General features: G+C 43.5%; 1 protein-coding gene across 1 annotated transcript in view; it reads left to right on the top strand.

Moving 5' to 3' along the window:
* Nucleotides 1-24,705, top strand: part of fbxw4 (F-box and WD repeat domain containing 4) — a 36,451-nt gene that overhangs the window by 9,803 nt on the left and 1,943 nt on the right. Inside the window, exons 6-7 of the mRNA XM_028423233.1 lie at nt 8,192-8,257; nt 16,402-16,542. Coding sequence (XP_028279034.1) covers nt 8,192-8,257; nt 16,402-16,542 — 207 coding nt within the window. The remainder of the gene's footprint in view (nt 1-8,191; nt 8,258-16,401; nt 16,543-24,705) is intronic.

Here is a 24,705-nt window from a genome sequence, read left to right as displayed (position 1 = left end):
CCTAGCCCCCCCATTCCAGCTGTTGTTATGCATTTGCAGATAAAACACTAACCTTCAAAAAGTGATAGATGTCATCTCTCCCAATCAGAGTACGTGTTCCCCTGGTCATTTTTGGGTTGTCTGCAGGCCGTAGTGTTTGCAGGACACCAAGTTACCAGTAGCAGTTAGGTACAGACCTGGATTTAACTGGTGTTACCCTTACAGACTTCATTTGTCACAGGACCTGCTGAAATTACAATGTTACCATGTTTATGTCTGTAAGTGCTTTAGTGACATAAATGGATGCTACAGTTGTATTATTGCAGATAGTGATTATTATTTGACAAAGCACAGTTAACACAGTGTGCACCTGGATTCAGATCTGCCTTATGCCATCATGGCTTTGTTTTGGTAAAGTGCTTCATAACAGTTGCGACTGAGCTCCATGTCATTTTTCACTTGTAATCGGTGTTAGACATTCCACTGGTACGGTTAGGTATTGGAATAAAACAGGGTAGGGTTGTAGGCTGCTGTGTAGGACTGTGTGACTATTTCCTGTGACAGAGACTTTTTATTTTGACATTTCTTTGGCAGTCCCAGTAACAAACCATCTAGTACACTATCACACTACTTTGTACTAAAAGCATTAAATGTTAAATAATCAGGTTGAAAGGAATGCTGCTACACATTGATTATGTGGTTACAATCTTAATGCTCTGTTCCCCTTCCATGCTTGTGTGAGGCTTGACATTAGCTGTCTGTGTATTTTTACTGAACTGTTGATGTAGCTCACCTCATACACCTCATACTCATACTATTCTAGCCATTGAGGCTTCTTCCGTTTTTACTATAATATTCCTGAAAAAGGAGCAGCAGTCAGCAGGATTTCCGATATGAAATGTGCATAATCAGGGAGACCAACATTTTTATTTACAGGTCAAGTTAAACCATTGAAACCGGACTTGACTATAAAGGCAAGAATATGTCTGTTAATCTCACTTCGATGCTCAACATGCCCATTTCCCACCAGACAAGGTGGGTATCCTGACCTGCAGCTGGGGTGAGGTTTGGCATGGGGGTACGCTACACTGACCAGTGCAGAGAAGGAGGGGGTGGGCAGAGTCAGTGGAGGGAGAAGCTTCCCTGAAGAGAGGTGAGAACAGGCAGGGGGGTTTGAATTGTTTTGTCTAGAATTCCTCAAGCACAACTACAAAGATGTTGCAGGGGCCAAAGCGCCTTTGAAAGTTTCCAAAAGGAGAAAATGGTTGTTGGATAAACCGTCCCCAATTCGCAACTTTCTCACCACCACCAGGGGAGGAAGACCTTTGACCTCCAGTAAGTACAGGGTGACGCCAAAGCAGCCACCCAGCCAGCCTGAGCCAGTCCTTTCTGACTATACCCCCACTGCCACTACCGCCGCCACCCAATCTCACACACTCCAATTTCACCCCCACTGCTCTACCCCACTCAACCGCAAGAAAAAGCCAGAAATTCACGTCTTTCTCTTTGGTCTCTCCCAAGCTGTCCCTTTGGTTCAGGAGTCAAGAATTCAATTAGTTAAAAAAAGAAAAGAAAAGAGCGAGGCTGTAACAATGCAGCGATAAGGGGGCAGAATGTGAGTTCCCACACGCTAAATACAGGGCGCTTTCCCTGGGGCCCACAGAGCCAGAGGACCCACACCGCAGGAGGCGAGAATAATCACAGCTCCCTCTGAACCCCCTCATTACACAAACACACACACAGACATGCAACTTACATTCCTTACACACACAGATAGCCTCATGCAAACATGCATTACAGGCTGACATCGTTCCCCTGAAGAGACACACCTCACCACGCCCCATGCTTACTACATCTATGAACAAAGTCACACACAAACAGACAAAGTACATGAAGACCAGTCATTACACGCTGGACTCATACAGGTGTTCTTGGGCCTTAGCTTGTTTTCATGTACTACATGAATGCCATATAATTTAGTCTGTCATGTATAACACATCGAATCTAAACCAGCTCGGACTGAAAAAGTTCCTTCCTCAGACCAGCAAGCCAAAGTCAGAGAATCAGAGAGTCTGTGTTGTACATTTTATTTGTGTAACGTCTTTTACACAGTCTTACAGTCTGAGTCTGAGGTACTGTAGTGATACATCCTGCTATAATTAACAATCAACACTCGTCTTAACAGGTATCTGCAGTTCCCAGAAAATCCTTTCAACCTCAGTGTTAGACATAAAACGTCTTTGAACCTGAATAACAGGCTCCTAGAGCATGCAGAACCAACTGCTGCTCATTCAGCCTGTTGCTGAATTCAGATTCCCCCATTCACACTTTCAATCCGGCTAGAGCGGGATTTGAGGCGTATCCAGATATATCTGTTTTTTTTCTGAGTCTGAACAACGCAAATCTAGATACTGGATTGATTTCAATCCAGCTCTTGAAGGTGGATCTAGCAGGATTGGCTTAAATCTGGCTCAGGTCTGAACACAAATGCAGCTAGCGAATCCTGCTAGTGACGTCATGCTTCCGGGTTCACAGGGACAGTGTCCGGGTCGTGTACAAAAGCTGCGTGTAAACATCCGTCAAACTGCGACAGCTTTGCCCCGAGTTTATTTTCCACATGGCTACAAACGAAAAAGGGTTTTTTAACTTAAAAAAATGAAAGAAGGAAAGACACAGGGAAAAAAAACCCACAACACATGCATGCACGATCTTACCGCGGCCTGAACGGACTCTGAATTTTACGAGGCGCCACCTAGCGGTTTGGAGGACAACAAAGAAGCCGGGTTAAGCTGGATTGAGTGCGGACATGCGAGTGATAGCCAGATTTGATAATAGGTCTGAACGTATCCAGCTTAAACTATCTGGATTCAATCCTACTCTAGCTGGATTGACTTTCTCCAGTGTGAACAGGGCCAAAGTAAGTGTGCCATATGACTTTCACTATGACATTTTGAGACCTTCTTTGAGCTTACAGAGCCTCTGAATAAATAAAACGTAAAATACGATTATCACATTTCAGATTGACTTAAAAGGAGTTGAGTTAAAATTAAACGAGATCCAATTTACAGAAATTACATTTGCAGTATGCAGTAGCAATTACATTTAAACGCTTTGACAATAAACGCTTCTAATTTCTTCCTAAACATATTTTCTATTGAAAAGTATTTAAAGTACATTTTCTCTGAGATGTGCCTGTCTGGGGTGGATGGTGGCGTTTAGTCCCGGTCTGTTCCAGGCGGCTGAACAGAGGGGCCAGCTGAGGAATGTCCTGGTGACCCTACACACAGGAGACACAAACAGAATCCAAAAGGGCCACAGGGGGTGGAAACAGGACAACAGCGTCCAGTTGTGTGTGTGTGCATGTGTGTGTATTTGTGAGTGTATGTGAATTAGAAAGATAAAATGCATGTTTGTTTTTAAGGAAGTGTTTCCCCACGTGCACTGGTGTGTAAGGACTAGAATCAGCAAGTGAGAGGAGGAACAGAGAGTGATGGTGACTGTGTGTTAAGGGGGAGCACATGCACTGTTTGGCCATTGTCTCCCTCCCAGACCAATATAAAAGCGTCATAACCCTCAGAGCCCGGGCATATTTAGAAACCAGATAAAAGCACTTCTTAACAAACTAGATACACGTCTGCCACAAAGCTCGGGGTCAAGCGCAACAAATTAACAACCCTATGTCTGATGGGAGGTGAGGTTGGGGGGCGATGGGGCAGAGCAGAAACACCCAGCGCAGAATGCCTTGACATTCCCATTACAAGGATGTAGGCTGTTCTTCTGCATTTATGTGTAAGTGCTCTTTCAATCCCAAGCTTCGGTAAATACTGACCCGCTAAAGTTTATGTTGTGTTCTCTGAGATGTCTTGGCTACCCAGACAAAAGTCAAACCACTATGAAAACCACAACTGAATTCATGTTTCACTGTGTCACAAATCCATCAAAGCCAGGTTCCACAGATGGAACCCCCGTCCTTCAAAATGGCAGAGAACCTGATCATTCCCACATGTGCAAATCTTTTTGTAAGGAACAATGTTCACAGGATGCAAAGTCAGAATGATAGTGATGACATCAATCATTAATCAAATCCTTGGGATAAATGCTTCTATAAACAGCACAAGCAGCAGTCTGTGGTCTTCTTATGGTTATGGTAGAAAAATACACATTTAACATAACACAAGGCAAAAAAAAGCTGGATTACTAAACTGAAAGCTCACTTAGCATCATGTTTTAACTACGTATGTTGTTGCAGTCACTGTTTTTGCACTTCATTCAGCACTACTATATATGTTGTCTTTTGCTAAACCTCTTATGACCCATGCTTTCTATTTTCATAATGCTGTAGAAGCTGTAGGATATGATAATAATAAGGCATTTAGTTGTTGTTTATCTATTTGAATCACTTTAAAAACCTTGCAAGTGGCGCAGGCAGCCTGTCTGAGTCATCCCTGTGCCTTCTTAATATGAATGTTTATGTCTAATTATTTATTATTGCCTATTATTTAGTTAAAAAATGGTGATAGGACTGCTGACCTGTCCTCCTCATGCCCCCTGACAGGCGGGATAGTCTCCAGCCTCCTGGGCACCCTGTAGCACAGGACAAAGCGATGGATGTAGAATGAACCCAAATATTTGAAGCTTTGAAAATACTCTGGTCATGTGTTGTCATGAATGAGTTTGTGCATGTAATGTCTGTTTTTTCTTATCTATGACTACTGCTTCTGTTTGTGTTGGTTGTGTCGGGGTAGCTGGTTTCCTACTGTGGTTTGTGCAAGCCTGCCACACAAGCCCTTAGATAATACAGCCAGTTGATGAGGTTACCCAAACGGCACCAGGGACCCAGCATGCAGCTAATGATGTCAGGTGGAGGGAGGGGGAGAGCACTGAGCAAGGCAGAAGAGAATGACTGTTGGTCAGATATATGGATGTGTGTGTGTGTGTGTGTGTGTGTTTAGGGGGAACCTGCCCCACATTAGGCGAGAGAGGCTCTGACCTTAGCAGGCTATAATATCAGTGCAAGTTCTGACCCTAGATCTGGCCTGTTTGGCACTTCAGAGGGGTGAGGGAGCTCGGAGAGATGAGGGGGCAGTGGTTCTTTGTATTGTATAGATGGTGTCCCCCTGCTTTCCTCTGGCAATGCTATGGCCCAGTGAGGGGTGAGTAATGTGAGTAATGGAGAGTAATAGGGTCCAGTTAGTGAGTGTGACCGTAGCCCTATTGTATCCTGTGTCAGCAGGGTCAGGGGTCAGCCACCGCGCATACTGGTCCCGGCCCTGCTCGACCCATTTGGGCCATAAATGAGTTTACCCAACACTAATTACTGGGGGCCTGCCAATGGGCCGTGCTGCTTAACAGGCTTGACAGCTGCCTCTATGCCTCTCTTAGATGTCCTGACCCCCACCACTACAACCCTGTGCTGCCACTAGTTTTAACCCCTTCCCCCCACTTACCCCACTTCTCGCTGCTCCATAAATTTAACCATTTTCCCAATATGTTTAACTACCAAACTGGTCAGCTGCTAACTGTAAGATGGAGCTATGTCGCTGTTGGCAGAGCCAGTGAAGAAATGACTGAGGATCGCATCTGAGGAAACATGTACAAACAGTGAGACTGTTAATAATAATAATAATAATAATAATATAAAATGATCATTGAACCGGCTGGCTGTGAGTGCTGTAGGAAGAAAGGGGATGCAAGATGGATCTGTCCTTGATGTTGGATTTGTCGGTGATAAACTGACGTCTGCTTTCAGATGTACTATTTAGCTGCAGATTGTTGGCTGTAGCCTCTTTGAACCTGAGAGGCAAGCATCACACAAGTCCCCTTCTGTTATGCTAGTGTTTGTAGTGAGCACTGTGTAGCAGGGTTGGTTCGGGACCCTTGATAGGAATATGTCAGGATTTGAATGTCTCTAAATATTGATGCTGACCATGTATTGCACGTTTTTCATTGTTTAATGTTTAGGGTAAATTTTGTGTGGAATGTACTAACAATCAGATTTAACACTAAACACGTGGTATACCATAATATCTGTCCATCTCAAAGAAATAACAGCTACACTATCCATACTGGAGAGAAGAACGTGTGGTCGACAAAAGTTCCATCAACAGTAGAAGTGAAATCTTATTCTAGTCATGAAATCCGCCTCAGATAGAAAGATGGTTAATTGCATTAACCATCTTTCTATCAGTATTAGCAGTATTAATGTTAATAATTTACTCTGCATCATTCATCTGTATAATATAGCTCTGGTGGTGTCCAAGGCGAAGAGGCCATTTCAGGGCTGAGATTACCTTTTAAGACTGTCTGTAAGCATTACGTTTGCATCATGACCTCTAGTTTACAAGTTCTGGTTGCTTCTGTCCTGGGGGAACACTCGTATTACACTTGTATGTGGTGCTATTTATGTGGGTGTATTATAAACATGTAAAAGTCCAGACATCAAAGATTTTGATGTTTCCAAGGAAAACCCCATTTTACATTCAAACCACCATTCAAAGTGCATACTGGAATTCACACACCCTTGGTTTCATATTAGAGCCCAGCCAGTCGTGGCTTTTCTGGGAGTGCAATAGGACAATATATAACAATCTTGTGCATCATATCAGTCAGGTTAATAATGCAGACATAAAACCCTGATATTGAATGTAGCAGATGGAGGCAGATTAGCGTTCCCTTTGTTGTAGGTGGCACACTTATTAGTCACCCCTCAAAATACAATGCTACTAACAGCAAACCTGTCCGCATCGCCATTTTGTCTTTTTCTTTTCCAGTTAACTCTTCAGTCATCCATTAGATCAGCTTCCACAAACGGAAGACAAAGATCACTGTTTGGAAAAGTAAAAGTAATACACTGGACAACAGCACAGGGTCAGCTCTTAGAGGGTGTGTATCCCAGCAGGGAGCTACTGGTTTCCACTCAACACACAGAGACATATGCTGTCATTCTGCTTTCAGAGGTTTCATCGTTGTTATGTAGAGCATGGATTAGGTGGATTTCAGTGTGGTAGTGTCATGATGGGTAAAATCCATAGCTTTCTATTCCTGGCCCACATTTAAGTAACCACCAGTTACTTAAATAGTTCCACACTGACGGCAGTACTGTCCTCATCACCTTGAGGGCCTGTTCTAATGTGGAGTTCCCCGGAGGTCTGTTCTGGGCCTTTATTGTTTTCTTACTGGGTCAAATCACCAGCAAAGGTCTGTGGCTCAGGGCCAGAAGGCTGAATCCTGCAAAGTCTAAGGGGATCCCTCTGTGCAGTTGTAACGTGTGATTATGGTTCTATGTGAAGTTCACTTGTATACAAACTGTGATGGTTCTTCTCATTATAAAGCACTTGTTTCAGCCTTCATTTTTAAATGACATATCATGGCAAAATGCCATGCTAGAAGCATGTTCATGGGCTTTACAGAAGGTGTCAGTGTGCCTATTGTTGGAGTCTTATTACACAAATTCTTTAGTTTTGAGGGGACCATTAAAACTGGTTGCACCTCCATCTACAGTATTCTCATTCTGGCTACAGCATTTGTCAGTAACTACCTTTCTGTGGTGTAAAAGGCAGACCCTCCCTCCTGTCTGTCAACCCTGTAGGAGGGCACTAAGTCCTCAGTCTCAGGCCCAGCCCAATAGAAGCCCCCATACCACCAGCACCCCTGGTCGCCTCCCCACCCTCTACATAGCTTCTAACACCCAAACACCACCCTGTCAGCCCTCTCCCACAGCGCTCCTCCCCTCTCCTTTCACTGCTCCCCCACCTCTCTATATGCATGGCATTCAGCATGCATACCTAGGCTGCTAATTCCAACCTGCCACTCCAATCAAAGGATCATGAGTGTTGTAGTTTTGTCCTCTTTTCTTCTTCTGGGAAACAATGTGTGGTGAATGGAGGCAGGGGCGTGTGTGTGTGTGTGTGTGTGTGTGTGTGTGTGTGTGTGTGCGTGTCTGTTAGATATGCTGCTCTTACCACAAGGAGTTTATTTGGCTTCTTATTATAATGTGTAAATTCCTATAGCAAGGCTAGACGTTTTCCTCCTTTAGTGTTAGACAAAGCCTCGGTGAGATTACCACATCATCTGGCACACTGCTTGGTTGCTCTTGGTGAGATATAAGGATTGTTGTATGATGTTTTTTTTAGTCACTTTCATCTACCTGAGAGAAAAATAATCATTTACACATCTGAGCTCCGTGTGTCCCCTTTTGTCTTTCTCTGTACAGTTCCTTTGTAACAGGCACAGCATGCTGTAAGAACTTCTCCCCTCTTCGCATCTGGGATGTGGAACGGTAAGTCAGGAAGCTACTCTGACATGCTACAGTGATGAGATCTGCACAACATATCAGGCTTTATAAGTGTTCAGCTAAAAGCATATACACTATATATACACTGTAGGGGTTAGGGTTCGGCAGCTTTGTAGAGAACACAAACGGATCGTTTACCTTTTTAATGTTACTAATAAGAATCAGAATCAGAAATACTTTATTGATCCCAGGGGGAAATCCCAGGAACATCTGTTGCTCAAGCATAGATCTTAGCATAGATGTCCTGCAAATGTGCCATTTCAAAGACTTACATGTCTCGAGGGGTTGTATCATGTAGTCATTCACTTGCTTCTTTATTACCCATGAATAGGCCACTAATACCTGCCTACTGCAGCCAGGTTTACCCCTGTGTACAAAATATGCCAGATGTGTTTTATTAATGTTAAATTAATGTAACTTTTCCATGCAGAATGTAATAAGGTTAGTTTATATCTGCACACAGCAGAAATGTGGCCCTTGTGACCAAAAAGCCAGAAGATAAACTGGTTTGAAATGACCATGGAAGCAGGTAGGGTCCAAAGTGAGGGGAACCTAAAATTCAATTTTGAAGACATGTTGATGAAGGATCCACTTTGACCCTGCGATGGACTGGCAGCCTGTCCAGGGTGTGCCGCCTATTGCCTGTCGATAGCTGGGAATGGATCCAGCCCCCCGTGACCCTGTGCCACAGGACAAAGCAGGTCTAGAAGATGGATGGATGGATCCACGTTGAGAAGGACAGAAGCCTCAATGTGGAGGTGTACAGGAAACCCACTCACACAGACCAGTACTTTCTGTTTGATTCCCACCACACACTGGAACACCATGGCAGAGGAAAGAAGAAGGAGCAACAACACATAAGCAAAGACAGAAAGAACATCGTCATCCCACACGTTTCAGGAGTGTGACAGACACTGCGGAGGATCTTCATTAACCACCACATCCCAGTCCACTTTAGACCCAAGACTACTCTAAGATGTAAACTGTTACACCCTGAGGACAAAACCCCACTAAGAAGCAAAGTAAGGGAACAGCCACTCCACAGGAGAGCCAGCTCTACAGGACAGGACTCAGCAGTTCATTCATTCAAGAACACATGTACACATGTAGACAGAGACAGGTGATTTAAAAAAAGAGGACAAGGATGCCGTCTACGTTAGAAAATCCTTCAATTAACAGAGGTGGTGGACATAGACATCATCTTTCTGCCACTTACAATGCAGTGAGTCCATCCAATCCCAGAATGTTTCTGACCCAGTCACATGTGTCCAGTAAGAGTAATGGGTTGTCAGCCAGTCCCACCACCACAGTCCCACAGTTATTAACTAGTCATTAGACAGACCTGAGCTTCAACAGACCAACACCGGTCAATATTTGGACATTTAGAGCTTCTATCATGTGAGTTTCACACAGATCCACCCACTTGGGTCCTCTACCACATTAAACTGCTTCCGCTTCAAACTGTTGGACCTAATGAAGCTGCTTGAGCGGTGCAACATCTTTAAGAAACTACTTCATGCTCTTTTAAGGATATCTGTGACAGGAGGGATAATTCCCAGTTTTGCACTGAAAACGAGCTGTCCTGAAACGACGAAGGGCCAGACACAAAAACTGCTTCCTGTATTATATGGAAAATGTTAATAACGGAGTAGGCATATTGGTGATGGTGATGCCATTAGCTTTTGCACTGTTGGTGGCTTTTTAACTCTTGTTAACACTGATACATTCAAAATATGTGCTTTTTATATCAAACACATAATCCACCAAACTGCTTCCATCACCAGACCCTTTGGGTAGGAGTGTATGTCACACTTTGTGAACCTGCAGCCCCAGACAGTGTTTGAACCTGACTCTCTGGTCTGTGTCTCTAAGTCCCACAATGAAACGTCTTGGGATAAACCATGTGAGTTAAGTTCAAATGATCATTCAATGTATGTGTTATTATTTCTGTCTCATGGTCAGAACACTGTCATTGTGACAAAACAGTAAAAGCACCAAACTGCTGTCTATAATATCACATTGAGAAAAGAGACACCTGCTAAGGCCAGAACATAGATGAACACGGTGACACAAACGGCTGATGTGTAGGGTTTCTATGAGTTTTTTATGAAACTGATCACACAAATTGTAAGTACAATACTTTACTAGCTGTAAGGGACCTCAGTCTGCCAAGCAGCTGACCTGATGACAACATACAGCGAAGTTGGATGCTTAGTACAAAGTAACAGGCATCAAAAGGCTAACAGCAGTCTTGCATAGCAACACTCAAAAGGACTGGGAGTCATATGTAAAGCTCCTGTGGAGCTGCTGTGAGTTTGAAATAAGTTATTGGTTGTTATAGATGTTTTTTCTTTTCTCTCAATGAAGTCTTTCATATATTTGAGACTTCTTTGTCTTGCATATATATACCGGCAAGACAAAGAAGTCTCCTGGTCACCAATATACAGTATGGGGGATCCTGCACAGGGGGCGTCATCCAAGCAGCACCCCAACTTTTCACACTTGTCTTCACTCATGGCTAAACACAGAGAGGGGAAAAAGCATCAAAGCAGGGCCCAACCATCACTCCCAGCGCTGGCCTCTGTTCTTCAGAATGGAACCCCTCCTTTCTACAATCAAATGGCCAGGCTGGAATTCCTCACATTCCTGACTCTGAAAGGAGCAGGGTTAAATGTCTGCATCGGGTGGACGCTCTGTTATACAAATTGCAGCCGTATTGTCTTTTCAGTGCACGCGTGTATGTGACATTTTGAAGGTGGTCATTCATTGTGGATGGGTCCCAGAAACTAGCGCCCTCCCCTTCACCAGCTCTGCCAGGAAAGTCCACATTCCTGCTGCAGCTGTGCTACAGAGACCTCAGAGATGCAGGCTAATTTGAGTGGACGTGAAGCAGGTTGCACGACTCCCCTCTGTTTGTTTTAGGGAGTAAAAACCTCAGCAGGACGTCTTTTCTTTACCTGTCTGATGGCCTTTCAAAGAGGACCTGTGTCCCAGTGCATCCCCAGGCCCCTGTTTTAGAGTTCAGGCTTAACATTACCTGTCACAAAACACACACTGCTTTCCTTTTACTGTCCTCAGAGTACAGCATAATGGCCTTAGCTCATTCTGTTTTTGAACACTCTCAATAACATTAATGATTCCTTTCTCCAATGGTGTGTGTGTGGCCCCTAAAGTCAACCTGACTCCTGCAGTGAGGCCAGACAGACTTAAATCAGGACTTATACCCACTGTGTCAGACAGCCAGTAGCCTGTGTAGTCTGTGCCCCCTAAGGCCTCCAGGCTACCATCCCACAATGTGGCTGCCACACAGTAGCTTGGACTGCTTTGTTCTCAAACAACAGAATTGATTCTTTCAACAATTGATGATTTCCATTTCCATTTAGCATTTTAGTGGCAATTTTAGCTCAAATACTAAGACAGCTACTTTCCAACACGCCGTGCTTTACTTCCACATTACATTTCCTAAGAATCCATTTACTGAGCATTTACTGTGACACTGCTAATCAAACAGATCAAAGGGAGCAGAGACATCCAGAAAGCAACTCCCCTACCAACAATCAACAAATCAAAAAACAGCAAAGGAATGTTTCAGCAGTGTGTTTGAGCTGCCCCTGACCCTCCATTGCTTGAAAGATGTAATGAAGAGATTCCATAGTGAGCATCATTGTACAGCTATGGGGTAATCCCCATCATTGCTTTTGTGTTGACTAATCCTTTGTTGAAGTTTTCCTTGGTGTACAAGTGTCAAAGCCGTTACTGGACAATGTTATCTGTGTAGCGAGAAGAAAAATGATTTGTTTTTTATGTTCTTATTGAAAAAACAGACTTCCTTTTCCCAATAAGAACAGGTGTTAGGGCCATTTCACATGTTTGATTAATCCACAAGGATGGGTACCCCTGCTGTGTACATCTATTTTTCATGATGTCCACGGTCTTCTCCATTAAGTCCACCATAGAGGAAAAACTAGGGAGACCCTGTGGACAGCAACACAGTGTGTTTGTCTTTTAGGTAAAGTCTTGCAAAAGCGGAGCCTTTAATTCCTTAAGCTACGGTAAAGGTAAAAAAAACTATTTTCTGATGTGACCCAGCTATCTGGGTGCCTTCAGCACGTCCTGCTTATACCTAAAACTTTGAAACATGAAAAAACCATCTTTGTGAGGAGAAAAATGTGACGACAATCCACAGTTCTAGTAACTAAAGGTGTTATGTTTTATATTTCACCAAAGGTGCTTTAAGGAAAAGTGTGTGTCATAAGCTGTAGGGTAGGGTAGGGTAGGGTAGGGTCACGATGGAACATTTTGTAAAATTTGTCATCTTGAAATTATGTCAGCTAATCCACAAAGACAGACAAAGGTCACAAAAGACAGTCCAGATTGTGTTACATGCAAAAGAGGAGTGATGAAATTCAGCCCACCTGAACTGCAACAGTACAAACTGGGGTAAGGCAAGTAGTCAAAAATGTAAAAGCAACAAGCAAGGTCAAAAAAACTGGAGAAAACACACAAGACTGAAAAACTAAACACAGGTAACAGCGGCAAAAGGCAAGGAACCAAGGAATAGGCATTATACACAGGTCAGACCGCTCAATAAAAGGGAAATAAAAAATCATACTATAATAAAATATAATTCTAACGTGGGTATATGTTTCAGCTTTTAAATAAAAATAACATTTTGAAAGACTGTAATTGTGCAATGACAATTAGGGACCTTCAAATGTTTGACAGTGATCCAAATGTTCAGTTCAACCTACAGAAAGGCAAAAACTCTTTATTGCACCTGTGTGTGTCTGTGTGTGTGTATGTGTCTGCGTGTGTGTGTCTGTGTGTGTGCGTGTGTGTGTCTGTGTGTGTGTGTGTCTGTGTGTGTGTCTGTGTGTGTGTGCGTGTCTGTGTGTGTGTGTGTGTGTGTGTGTGTGTGTGTGTGTGTGTGTGTGTGTCTGTGTGTGTGTGTGTGTGTGTGTGTGTGTGTGGGTGTGTGTCTGTGTGTGTGTGTGTGTGTGTGTGTGTGTGTGTGTGTGTGTGTGTCATCTTCCTCCAAGCAGTAAGTGCTGGTGATGTCAGCCTGATATTTGAATGGAGTATGTCATAGTCCGTCCACAGCTCTCCTTCTAACCTGTATGTTATGTTACACTCATATGTTGTCTATTGCAGACACATTCAAATATATGTATTTTTAACATCATTGCAAAAGGCAGTCATGATTAGGATGAGTCCTCTTGTTGCTCTCTTGCTTCATGTTCTTATGAGGTGCCTGGTGGAATCCTTCATGTACCAACAACAGTAACTACGGTATGTGACTGGTTGATATACACACCTGGTGTGTTCCACAGTAATATAGCCAGTTAGGAACATTACATTAGACATACCCACACATCCCTACATGCCATCCAGTCAAGTCATGTGTGCACTCGTGCTGCTGTCCATCAATCAATCAATCAATCTTTAGTAATATATTTATATAGCACCTTTCATACAAAAACACAAAGTGCAGAAGATCTAAAAAAATGAAAAGTTAAACCCACAAACCCTCACTCCGCTTACCGCACACGTGTGTGCGCCAAACACACACACACCTCTATTCATTGTAAAGGTTAAAATAAAAGAACAGGATAAGAAACACCATCATCACTTTTACCAAGTTTTGCAGTGTGAGGAAACACTGAGGAAATGGAAATAAAACCTAACAATGCAATGAAACCAGAAATCAATCAAAGGAAAAAGAGCACTAACATACCTCTGCATATTCAGTTATGATAATCCTACACTTAAAGGAAGATATGTAGATTAAATAGACAGAAATAAGTATATGAGATAAAACCATTAATAACGTTCAGTGAGTTAAACCATACAATCAAATAATAAATAAGACAGTTGTGAGTATAACTTAAATAAAAGTTAAAAATGTCCACATCAGCCTGCTGCCCTCAGGTCGCAGGCTGTTTCACAGACGAGGCTCGTAAGTTAGAAGGCCAGTACCAGAGGGCCTGAGGGGTCTCCAGTGCCCGTAGGATACAAGCACGTCAGCTATAAGATGGGCTAAGACTGTGAAGAGATATATAAACTAATGACAGGACTTTAAATAAAGGTCTAGTGGACCATTGTTAACTTCACTGCATCTGGCTTCTGACCAGTTTCTAGAATCAGGCACTTCGTTTGAAAATCAGCTTTTTACAGACAATCCTTGGGCACAAGGTGACACGTTCACTGTTCTCATCAAGGACCACACACTGACTTGTTATAGGTCATAGTAAGTGGCTGTTGCTTTATTTCCCATTAACATTTTCCTCATTGTTTGGTCCACCACAGTCTATAGAGGTCTACACATTCAGAGTTGGAACCCTAAATAAACTAAGAGAACCATAAGAGAACGTCTTCCTCAGGGTAGTGGAGACTAGCAGAAAGTTTCCTGTACTTAAATCTTCTGCCTTGCAACAGCTCCTAAAACAGTAAGCCATGTTTTAGAATCTTTTTTAGAATCTGTGACTCTCTGACAGGTATTTCACTTTACAGATGCATACAAGCATTAGTGAGAATGGTCAGATGTGAACATTGCACCATCCTGTAATCATGCAGAGCCATAGAGGTGCTAACCGACCAATTTTATGTATGGATATGAACAGTTTAAGATTGAGTGATCCTTTAAAGAATTCTATAAATGTTGTACAGGGCTTAGCAAAACTGTTGACACAATGTGTGGTTAGGTTTCATCCTGTTACATCCTGAGAGGGGATTGCCAATTTCAAATTGCTATCTTTTTTTTTCATTTAAAGTCTTTACAGTGATAAAACGTTGTTCCCATGGCTGTACAGCACAACTTACAGTCAAATGTTAGCGTTTGAAGACAGCATCCCTCTACAAGTGCACCAAGGAGGCGAGAGAAAGTGAATTTAGCATTTTCCACCAATAAAAAAACAGTATTCTATTTCTGTATATTTATTTTTTTATTGTGACTAAAATGTTTAATTAATTCTTCCCAAATGTTTCTCAATTATGATTTAGTGACAAATAAGCTAAAAACATATTGTTTGCTGAATGAACATAACGTTTAACCCACCTGTATAGTAGTAGTGTGGTGATGCTGTAATGAAGACATCAATATTCTGTTTCAGTGAACAGTCCTTTATCCCTTTGATTTGACTGGATTTGTTTTTGTGTAGCATGTTTTAAGCTTCTGGTGTTAGTGGTAAAGAGAAAATGAGGGGTCACTACCCAGCAGCTACCGCACACAGACACAAACCCAGCCTCATCACAGACTCCCCATCGGACCTGGCTTAGTCATGAGACCCTGGCAGTGAGAAAGCTCTCACCCAATAAGGCATCCTGTGTGGAAAGCCCTGGCTCAATAAGAAGGCACCCTGGGGTAGGGCTAAGGGATTACCAGCCCGAGCCTATGGATTGAGCTCCAGGGCAAGGGAGGGGGGCACGAGTCGAAGCATTGGGGCTGGTCGGTCACCAAGGCCAGTGGGCTCCTTTAATGGTTGCTACGAGGCAGGTATCAAACATGTGAGAGCTGCACACAGTCACGGTCATGGAGGGTATTAAATGGCAACAAAGAGACAGTTATTCTGCAATAATCTGCCCTGCTGAGTGCAAGTTATTCTCCAATAATCAAGAGCCAAGGAGCAAGTGGAACAAAGCTGTGATCACAAGAGCATAGTGCTACACTCAACACACGACAACCCCCAACCACACTTTACATACACAATTCATATTTAGTCCAGCTCACACTAGTGACTTGTGATGTGATTTCAAAGCACTCTGACACAGCATCCATGACCAGTTATAGGGTTTGGATCCTGATGGCAAGAGAACACCTTTGTGTACTACATGGGTGGAAAAGCAAGACAGAGGAATGTCAATACAAACAATAATCTCACTGAATCATGTTGAGCTAACTCTTTGAGGTGTTTTTGGTGATGACCTTCTGCTTAAACCTGTCCATCACCCAAAAGACACCATTGCTTGTTGAAGTTGAAACAGTTGCACTGTACAGAAGGTTCTCTGATTATTAAATAGATAAAATAAGCATACAATAAATGAAGCAGACTTCTGCACATATGTTGAATTAAGGATAGCCACACAGAATACAGTTCCTGAATGTTCCTGCCTTTTCCTTTCTCTGCCTCTAGGTCAGCATGTGTGTGCAGTCTAGGCTCAGAGTTCCGCCGTGGTGCTGGTGTGTTGGATATAGTTTTTGAGTCTCCGTTCCAGCTCTTCACCTGTGGCTATGATACCTTCATTCGACTTTGGGACCTCCGACTAAGCACACAGTATGTCACATCTTTCTATTTGTGGTTCAACTTGGCAGTGAATATAGGATTTTAAATGCTAAATATTCCTAAACCCTAGTCAGGTGCTGTCTCTGTGGCCTTTTAAATGCCTTATAGTGGCAGTCAACATTTTTAGGCTTACTTAGAAAATGTTGAAATGTCATTTGATTCATGAGAAAGCACTGAAAGAACAACCATTCCAGTTGGTTGATATATTATATATATATATATATAGATGTGGTATATATATATATATATATATTATACCAGTATTTGTGTTCCTCTGTGGTATCCACATTCATGCAGCAGCCCTCAGTGTGCTGGTGGGGTCCCTAATATTTTTGGGGAAGGGCAGAATCTATTTTGGACAGCAGGGGTTTCAGGTTGTGCTTCTTGGGGATCAGTCAAGTAAGACAAATCAGATCTGATTGGCAGGTTGCTCTGGGGACTTTGAAAGGGGTTGGGTTGGGGAAAAGGCTTGGCTGAGGGGGGTCCCTCTTTAGATATCAATAATTCATAGGGTCAAATCTAAGCAGCCTCAAAGGACCTCCAGGGTCATCCAAGAGGTTCAAGTTATCTGAAGGTTGGGGCTCTCCATCAAAGAGAAAACAAAGACTCAGCAGACTTAGTACATCTGGATACATTTCTGAACATTCAACCCTGAAAACCTCAGGGTGATCTCAGTGTGATCTCAAACCATCTCCATGATGCGGAGACCATTTGTTGCAGCACATTGTAGGACAGTGTCTAAATGTGCACTCGTTATTGCCCTGCTGAATGAACCTGGGAGGATCAGATGGCTGCTTGTATGAGGGACCAGAACCTAAATATTTGTCTTTGTACCATTTGTGTTTTCATTCTCTGCACACATGGGATGACCTTTCCCCACAGAAGGGTAGCTAAAGTTAGAGGGAGCATTTCTACATATCAGTCTGTGTGGGTGTGTGCTGCCCCATTGTCTGCCCCTGGTGCCTCCATTACTTATTGATGAGCCACTAATGGAGGATTGATGTCTATTGGCAGAAAATACTTATCCCCAAAATACATCTCAACCACCACCAGCCACCACCATGCTGCTCACCCATCCAAGTGCACACACAGTGTTGTTGCTGTTACTTAGGGGCACATTCATTTGTCAGATTCATTTGTTGGAGGCTGATTATAACTGTATTTACCAGCCAGGTATTCCTCATATAACTGAATGATGTTGGACCCAAACTATTAGGAGCACACTCACCTTGTTTGTGTTTTTTGTCTTCACACATCAACACATAGAAATCATCTCATTTGTCTTTTGTTGTTATCACAGATTTCAGTGTGTGTTCACACAACTGCAATTAACTGTACATCAAACTGCCTCATCAGTGGGATGCCCCACATCCATTAGCTCCACGTCCAAACTGCATGGGAATGCTTTACCTGGGCGGGAGAGGCTTTGGATCCGATAGCATTAGTATTTAGACCCTTCTATAACAGGATGCAATGACCTTGTGTTTACTTGTACAAAGACACAGACAATAAGTCAAAAAAGAGTTGAGTAGGATTTGTTGTTAAAGATGCCACAGGAACAGCAAAAGAATTAGATCAGATTATTAGATTAGAGGTGTTAAGATGAACCTAACTGGCAGTATGTCAGTAACATGACAGCACATACACAATGCACACAGTTTAAGAATGGAAGATTGGAATTTGGGGTTCATACTATCAGGTCTAGACCATCACCCATTGTGGTGTATAAAAGGTGTGCTAAGTTTTGAACTATGACAATGTATGGTGGACAAATCCCCAGCAACTTCATTCATGGCAGATTGAACAATGACCAGAAGACCCTGGCACCCTGCACTGCACTGCTGAAGCATGTCCCACAGAACCCCTCAGAAAATAAGTCCACACAGCACAAAGCCCCCAGAAACTAAACAGATAGCCCACCCTGCTACAGCCTGGTTGAAACCTGCATTGTTTCTAACAGTCTTTCTTTCCAGCCACTTCACACAGCTGTGAAGTGCACATATGACACCCCCATTTGTCATATTTTTGGCTGTGTAGTTCTGGAGTATCTACGTTCAAATACCTCGTCTCATTGGTTAGACCAGTCATTAAGGAGTTCACCAGTTTAAGATCTCTATGTTTAGTTAACCTAGTTTTGGTTTTCACCTCAAAATGCAACTCAACAATGCCACCCTCACAACATCAATATAAATTAAAGCTGCAAGCAGCATTGCGGGCCCTCGCGCACCTTGCGATCCGTGGGGTCATCGCAGTCTTTTCTCCTATGCTCGCGTCTCCTATACTCTCCTGTGCTATGCTCTCCTCCTCTCATTTCCACAGATATACAACAAACACATGTTTACAACCAAACGTTCCTGCTACCAGTAGGTGGCGCTATGACCGTATCATCCTATTAGCATATATATCTGTTTAGACTCGGCTCCATGGCAGTACTGTAAGATTTTGTCCACATTGCATAAAGTATATGGGTAGTACTGCATAAAACACAGCGAGTTCCTTTGTAATGGCGAATGGTCAACTTTGAGGCCACTCCCCCGCCACACGGTAATACTTTTGAAAGAGTTTTGGAATGCGTCTATTCCCTATGGTGTCCTGAGTGGACACAGTGAATTTCAGCTCAATTGCATGAAGTATGTGAGGCGTGAAAAGTTTTGAAGCAGGGTCACAAATAGGCAAAAAATGGCCACAAAAGTCAAAGTGGTGGACTTCCTGTTGGGTTTGGAGGGGGGGTCCAAGAGACTTTTTTGTGCGTCTTGGGGTGATACACATGTGTGCTAATTCTCATGATCCTGTGTCAAACTGGCCAGCGGGGCTACGCATTAGGGCAATAAATACAGTGAGTTCCTTTGTAATGGCGAATGGTCAACTTTGAGGCCACGCCCCCACCACACCGTCAGACTTTTGTAAGAGTTTTTGAATGCGTCTATTCCCTATGGTGTCCTGAGTGGACACAGTGAGTTTTAGCTCATTTGGATGAAGTATGCGAGGCGTGAAAAGTTTTGTAGGAGGGTAACAAATCGTAAAAAATTAACAGAAATTTCAAAATTGCGGACTTCCTGTTGGGTTTGGAGGGGGGGTCCAAGAGACTTTTTTGTGCATCTTGGGGTGATACACATGTGTACCAATTTTCATGACCCTACTCAAAACAGGCCAGGGGGGCAGGCAGAAAAACCTATGAAAACACAACATTTTGTGTAGCCAGTAGGTGGCGCTCTGTCAAAGCCTCAATATTGTTGTATAGATGTGTTTAGGGTCAGACTCTGATCATACATGTGACATTTCGTACAGATCGGACAGAAAACGAAGAAGTTATAGAGACTTTCTGTGTCCTCAGAAATGGTCAAACTTTGAGGCCACGCCCCGGCCACACCGTCAGACTTTTGTAAGAGTTTTGGAATGCGTCTATTCCCTATGGTGTCCTGAGTGGACACGGCGAATTTCAGCTCAATCCGTTGAAGTATGCGAGGCGTGAAAAGTTTGGCAGCAGGGTCACACATCGCCAAAAATGGCCACAAACCTTCAAATGGCGGACTTCCTGTTGGGTTTGGAGGGGGGGTCCAAGAGACTTTTTTGTGCGTCTTGAGATGATACATATGTGTGCCAATTTTCATAATCCTGTGTCAAACCGGCCAGAGGGGCTACGCGTTGGGGGCGCTATAGAGCCATTTTTATATGTGCATTTCAAAAGTCAGCAAATTTCAACATTTTTCGGGCGAATGAATTTTTCTACCAAGTTTGGTGAGTTTTTGGGCATTTTAAGGCCTCCAAAAATGCGATCTCGGAGGGGGAAAAAAAAAAAATAAAATTAAAGCTGCAAGCAGCATTGCGGGCCCTCGCGCACCTTGCGATCCGCGGGGTCATCGCAGTCTTCTCTCCTATGCTCTCGTCTCCTATACTCTCCTGTGCTATGCTCTCCTCCTCTCATTTCCACAGATATACAACAAACACATGTTTACAACCAAACTTTCCTGCTACCAGTAGGTGGCGCTATGACCGTATCATCCTATTAGCATATATATCTGTTTAGACTCGGCTCCATGGCAGTACTGTAAGATTTTGTCCACATTGCATAAAGTATATGGGTAGTACTGCATAAAACACAGCGAGTTCCTTTGTAATGGCGAATGGTCAACTTTGAGGCCACTCCCCCACCACACGGTAATACTTTTGAAAGAGTTTTGGAATGCGTCTATTCCCTATGGTGTCCTGAGTGGACACAGTGAATTTCAGCTGAATTGCATGAAGTATGCGAGGCACGAAAAGTTTTATAGCAGGGTCAGAAAACGGTAAAAATTACAAAAAAAAAGTCAAAATGGTGGACTTCCTGTTGGGTTTGGAGGGCGGGTCCAAGAGACTTTTTTGTGCTTCTTGGGGTGATACACATGTGTGCTAATTCTTGTGATCCTGTGTCAAACTGGCCAGCGGGGCTACGCATTAGGGCAATAAATACAGTGACTTCCTTTGTAATGGCGAATGGTCAACTTTGAGGCCACGCCCCCGCCACACCGTCAGACTTTTGTAAGAGTTTTGGAATGCGTCTATTCCCTATGGTGTCCTGAGTGGACACAGTGAGTTTTAGCTCATTTGGATGAAGTATGCGAGGCGTGAAAAGTTTTGCAGCAGGGTCACAAATCGCCAAAAATTAACAGAAATTTCAAAATGGCGGACTTCCTGTTGGGTTTGGAGGGGGGGTCCAAGAGACTTTTTTGTGCATCTTGGGGTGATACACATGTGTGCCAATTTTCGTGACCCTACTCAAAACAGGCCACAGGGGCAGGCAGAAAAACCTATGAAAACACAACATTTTGTGTAGCCAGTAGGTGGCGCTCTGTCAAAGCCTCAATATTGTTGTATAGATGTGTTTAGGGTCAGACTCTGATCATACATGTGACATTTCGTACAGATCGGACAGAAAACGAAGAAGTTATAGAGACTTTCTGTGTCCTCAGAAATGGTCAAACTTTGAGGCCACGCCCCGGCCACACCGTCAGACTTTTGTAAGAGTTTTGGAATGCGTCTATTCCCTATGGTGTCCTGAGTGGACACGGCGAATTTCAGCTCAATCCGTTGAAGTATGCGAGGCGTGAAAAGTTTGGCAGCAGGGTCACACATCGCCAAAAATGGCCACAAACCTTCAAATGGCGGACTTCCTGTTGGGTTTGGAGGGGGGGGTCCAAGAGACTTTTTTGTGCGTCTTGAGGTGATACATATGTGTGCCAATTTTCATAATCCTGTGTCAATCCGGCCAGAGGGGCTACGCGTTGGGGGCGCTATAGAGCCATTTTTATATGTGCATTTCAAAAGTCAGCAAATTTCAAAATTTTTCGGGCGAATGAATTTTTCTACCAAGTTTGGTGAGTTTTTGGGCATGTTAAGGCCCCCAAAAATGCGATCTAAGGGGGGGAAAGAAAAAAAAAAAAAAAAAATTAAAGCTGCAAGCAGCATTGCGGGCCCTCGCGCATCTTGCGATCCGTGGGGTCATCGCAGTCTTCTCTCCTATGCTCTCATCTCCTATACTCTCCTGTCCTATGCTCTCCTCCTGTCATTTCCACAGATATACAACGAACACGTTTACAACCAATCTTTCCTGTTAGCAGTAGGTGGCGCTATGACCATATCATCCTATTAGCATATATATCTGTTCAGACTCGGGTCCATAGCAGTATTGTAAAATGTTGTCCACATTGCATAAAGTATATGGGTAGTACTGCATAAAACACAGCGAGTTCCTTTGTAATGGCGAATGGTCAACTTTGAGGCCACTCCCCCACCACACGGTAATACTTTTGAAAGAGTTTTGGAATGCGTCTATTCCCTATGGTGTCCTGAGTGGACACAGTGAATTTCAGCTCAATTGCATGAAGTATGTGAGGCGTGAAAAGTTTTGAAGCAGGGTCACAAATAGGCACAAAATGGCCACAAAAGACAAAATGGCGGACTTCCTGTTGGGTTTGGAGGGGGGGTCCAAGAGACTTTTTTGTGCGTCTTGGGGTGATACACATGTGTGCTAATTCTCATGATTCTGTGTCAAACTGGCCAGCGGGGCTATGCATTAGGGCAATAAATACAGTGAGTTCCTTTGTAATGGCGAATGGTCAACTTTGAGGCCACACCCCCGCCACACCGTCAGACTTTTGTAAGAGTTTTGGAATGCGTCTATTCCCTATGGTGTCCTGAGTGGACACAGTGAGTTTTAGCTCATTTGGATGAAGTATGCGAGGCGTGAAAAGTTTTGTAGGAGGGTCACAAATCGCCAAAAATTAACAGAAATTTCAAAATTGCGGACTTCCTGTTGGGTTTGGAGGGGGGGTCCAAGAGACTTTTTTGTGCATCTTGGGGTGATACACATGTGTACCAATTTTCATGACCCTACTCAAAACAGGCCAGGGGGGCAGGCAGAAAAACCTATGAAAACACAACATTTTGTGTAGCCAGTAGGTGGCGCTCTGTCAAAGCCTCAATATTGTTGTATAGATGTGTTTAGGGTCAGACTCTGATCATACATGTGACATTTCGTACAGATCGGACAGAAAACGAAGAAGTTATAGAGACTTTCTGTGTCCTCAGAAATGGTCAAACTTTGAGGCCACGCCCCGGCCACACCGTCAGACTTTTGTAAGAGTTTTGGAATGCGTCTATTCCCTATGGTGTCCTGAGTGGACACGGCGAATTTCAGCTCAATCCGATGACGTATGCGAGGCGTGAAAAGTTTGGCAGCAGGGTCACACATCGCCAAAAATGGCCACAAACCTTCAAATGGCGGACTTCCTGTTGGGTTTGGAGGGGGGGTCCAAGAGACTTTTTTGTGCGTCTTGAGGTGATACATATGTGTGCCAATTTTCATAATCCTGTGTCAAACCGGCCAGAGGGGCTACACGTTGGGGGCGCTATAGAGTCATTTTCCTATGTGGGTTTCAAACGTCAGCAAATTTCAAAATTTTTCGGGCGAATGAATTTTTCTACCAAGTTTGGTGAGTTTTTGGGCATGTTAAGGCCCCCAAAAATGCGATCTAAGGGGGGGAAAGAAAAAAAAAAAAAAAAAAAAATAATAATCCTAAGGGTTTCAATAGGGCTCTTGCACCATTCGGTGCTCGGGCCCTAATTAAAGCTGCAAGCAGCATTGCGGGCCCTCGCGCACCTGGCGATCCGCGGGGTCATCGCAGTCTTCTCTCCTATGCTCTCGTCTCTTATACTCTCCTGTCCTATGCTCTCCTCCTCTCATTTCCACAGATATACAACAAACACATGTTTACAACCAAACTTTCCTGCTACCAGTAGGTGGCACTATGACCGTATCATCCTATTAGCATATATATCTGTTCAGACTCGGGTCCATAGCAGTAGTGTAAGATTTTGTCCACATTGCATGAAGTATATGGGTAGTACTACATAGAATAGAGCAAGTTCCTTTGTAATGGCGAATGGACAAATTTGAGGCCACGCCCCCACCACACGGTAATACTTTTGAAAGAGTTTTGGAATGCGTCTATTCCCTATGGTGTCCTGAGTGGACACAGTGATTTTCAGCTCAATTGCATGAAGTATGTGAGGCGTGAAAAGTTTTGAAGCAGGGTCACAAATAGGCAAAAAATGGCCACAAGAGTCAAAATGGCGGACTTCCTGTTGGGTTTGGAGCGGGGGTCCAAGAGACTTTTTTGTGCGTCTTGGGGTGATACACATGTGTGCTAATTTTCATGATCCTGTATCAAACTGGCCAGCGGGGCTACGTGTTAGGGCAAAAAATACAGGGAGTTCCTTTGTAATGGCGAATGGTCAACTTTGAGGCCACACCCCCACCACACCGTAATACTTTTGTAAGAGTTTTGGAATGCATCTATTCTGTATCGTGTCCTGAGTGGACACAGTGATTTTCAGCTTGATTGGATGAAGTATGCGAGGCGTGAAAAGTTTTGTAGCAGGGTCACAAATCGCCAAAAATTAACAGACATTTCAAAATGGCGGACTTCCTGTTGGGTTTGGAGGGGGGGTCCAAGAGACTTTTTTGTGCGTCTTGGGGTGATAAACATGTGTGCCAATTTTCGTGACCCTACTCAAAACAGGCCACAGGGGCAGGCAGAAAAACCTATGAAAACACAACATTTTGTGTAGCCAGTAGGTGGCGCTCTGTCAAAGCCTCAATATTGTTGTATAGAT

Source organism: Parambassis ranga, chromosome 15 (genome assembly GCF_900634625.1).
Source record: "Parambassis ranga chromosome 15, fParRan2.1, whole genome shotgun sequence".
NCBI classification, from domain to species: Eukaryota; Metazoa; Chordata; class Actinopteri; family Ambassidae; genus Parambassis; species Parambassis ranga.
Note: the sequence above shows the minus strand (reverse complement) of the source record. Positions and strands in the feature narration are given on the sequence as shown.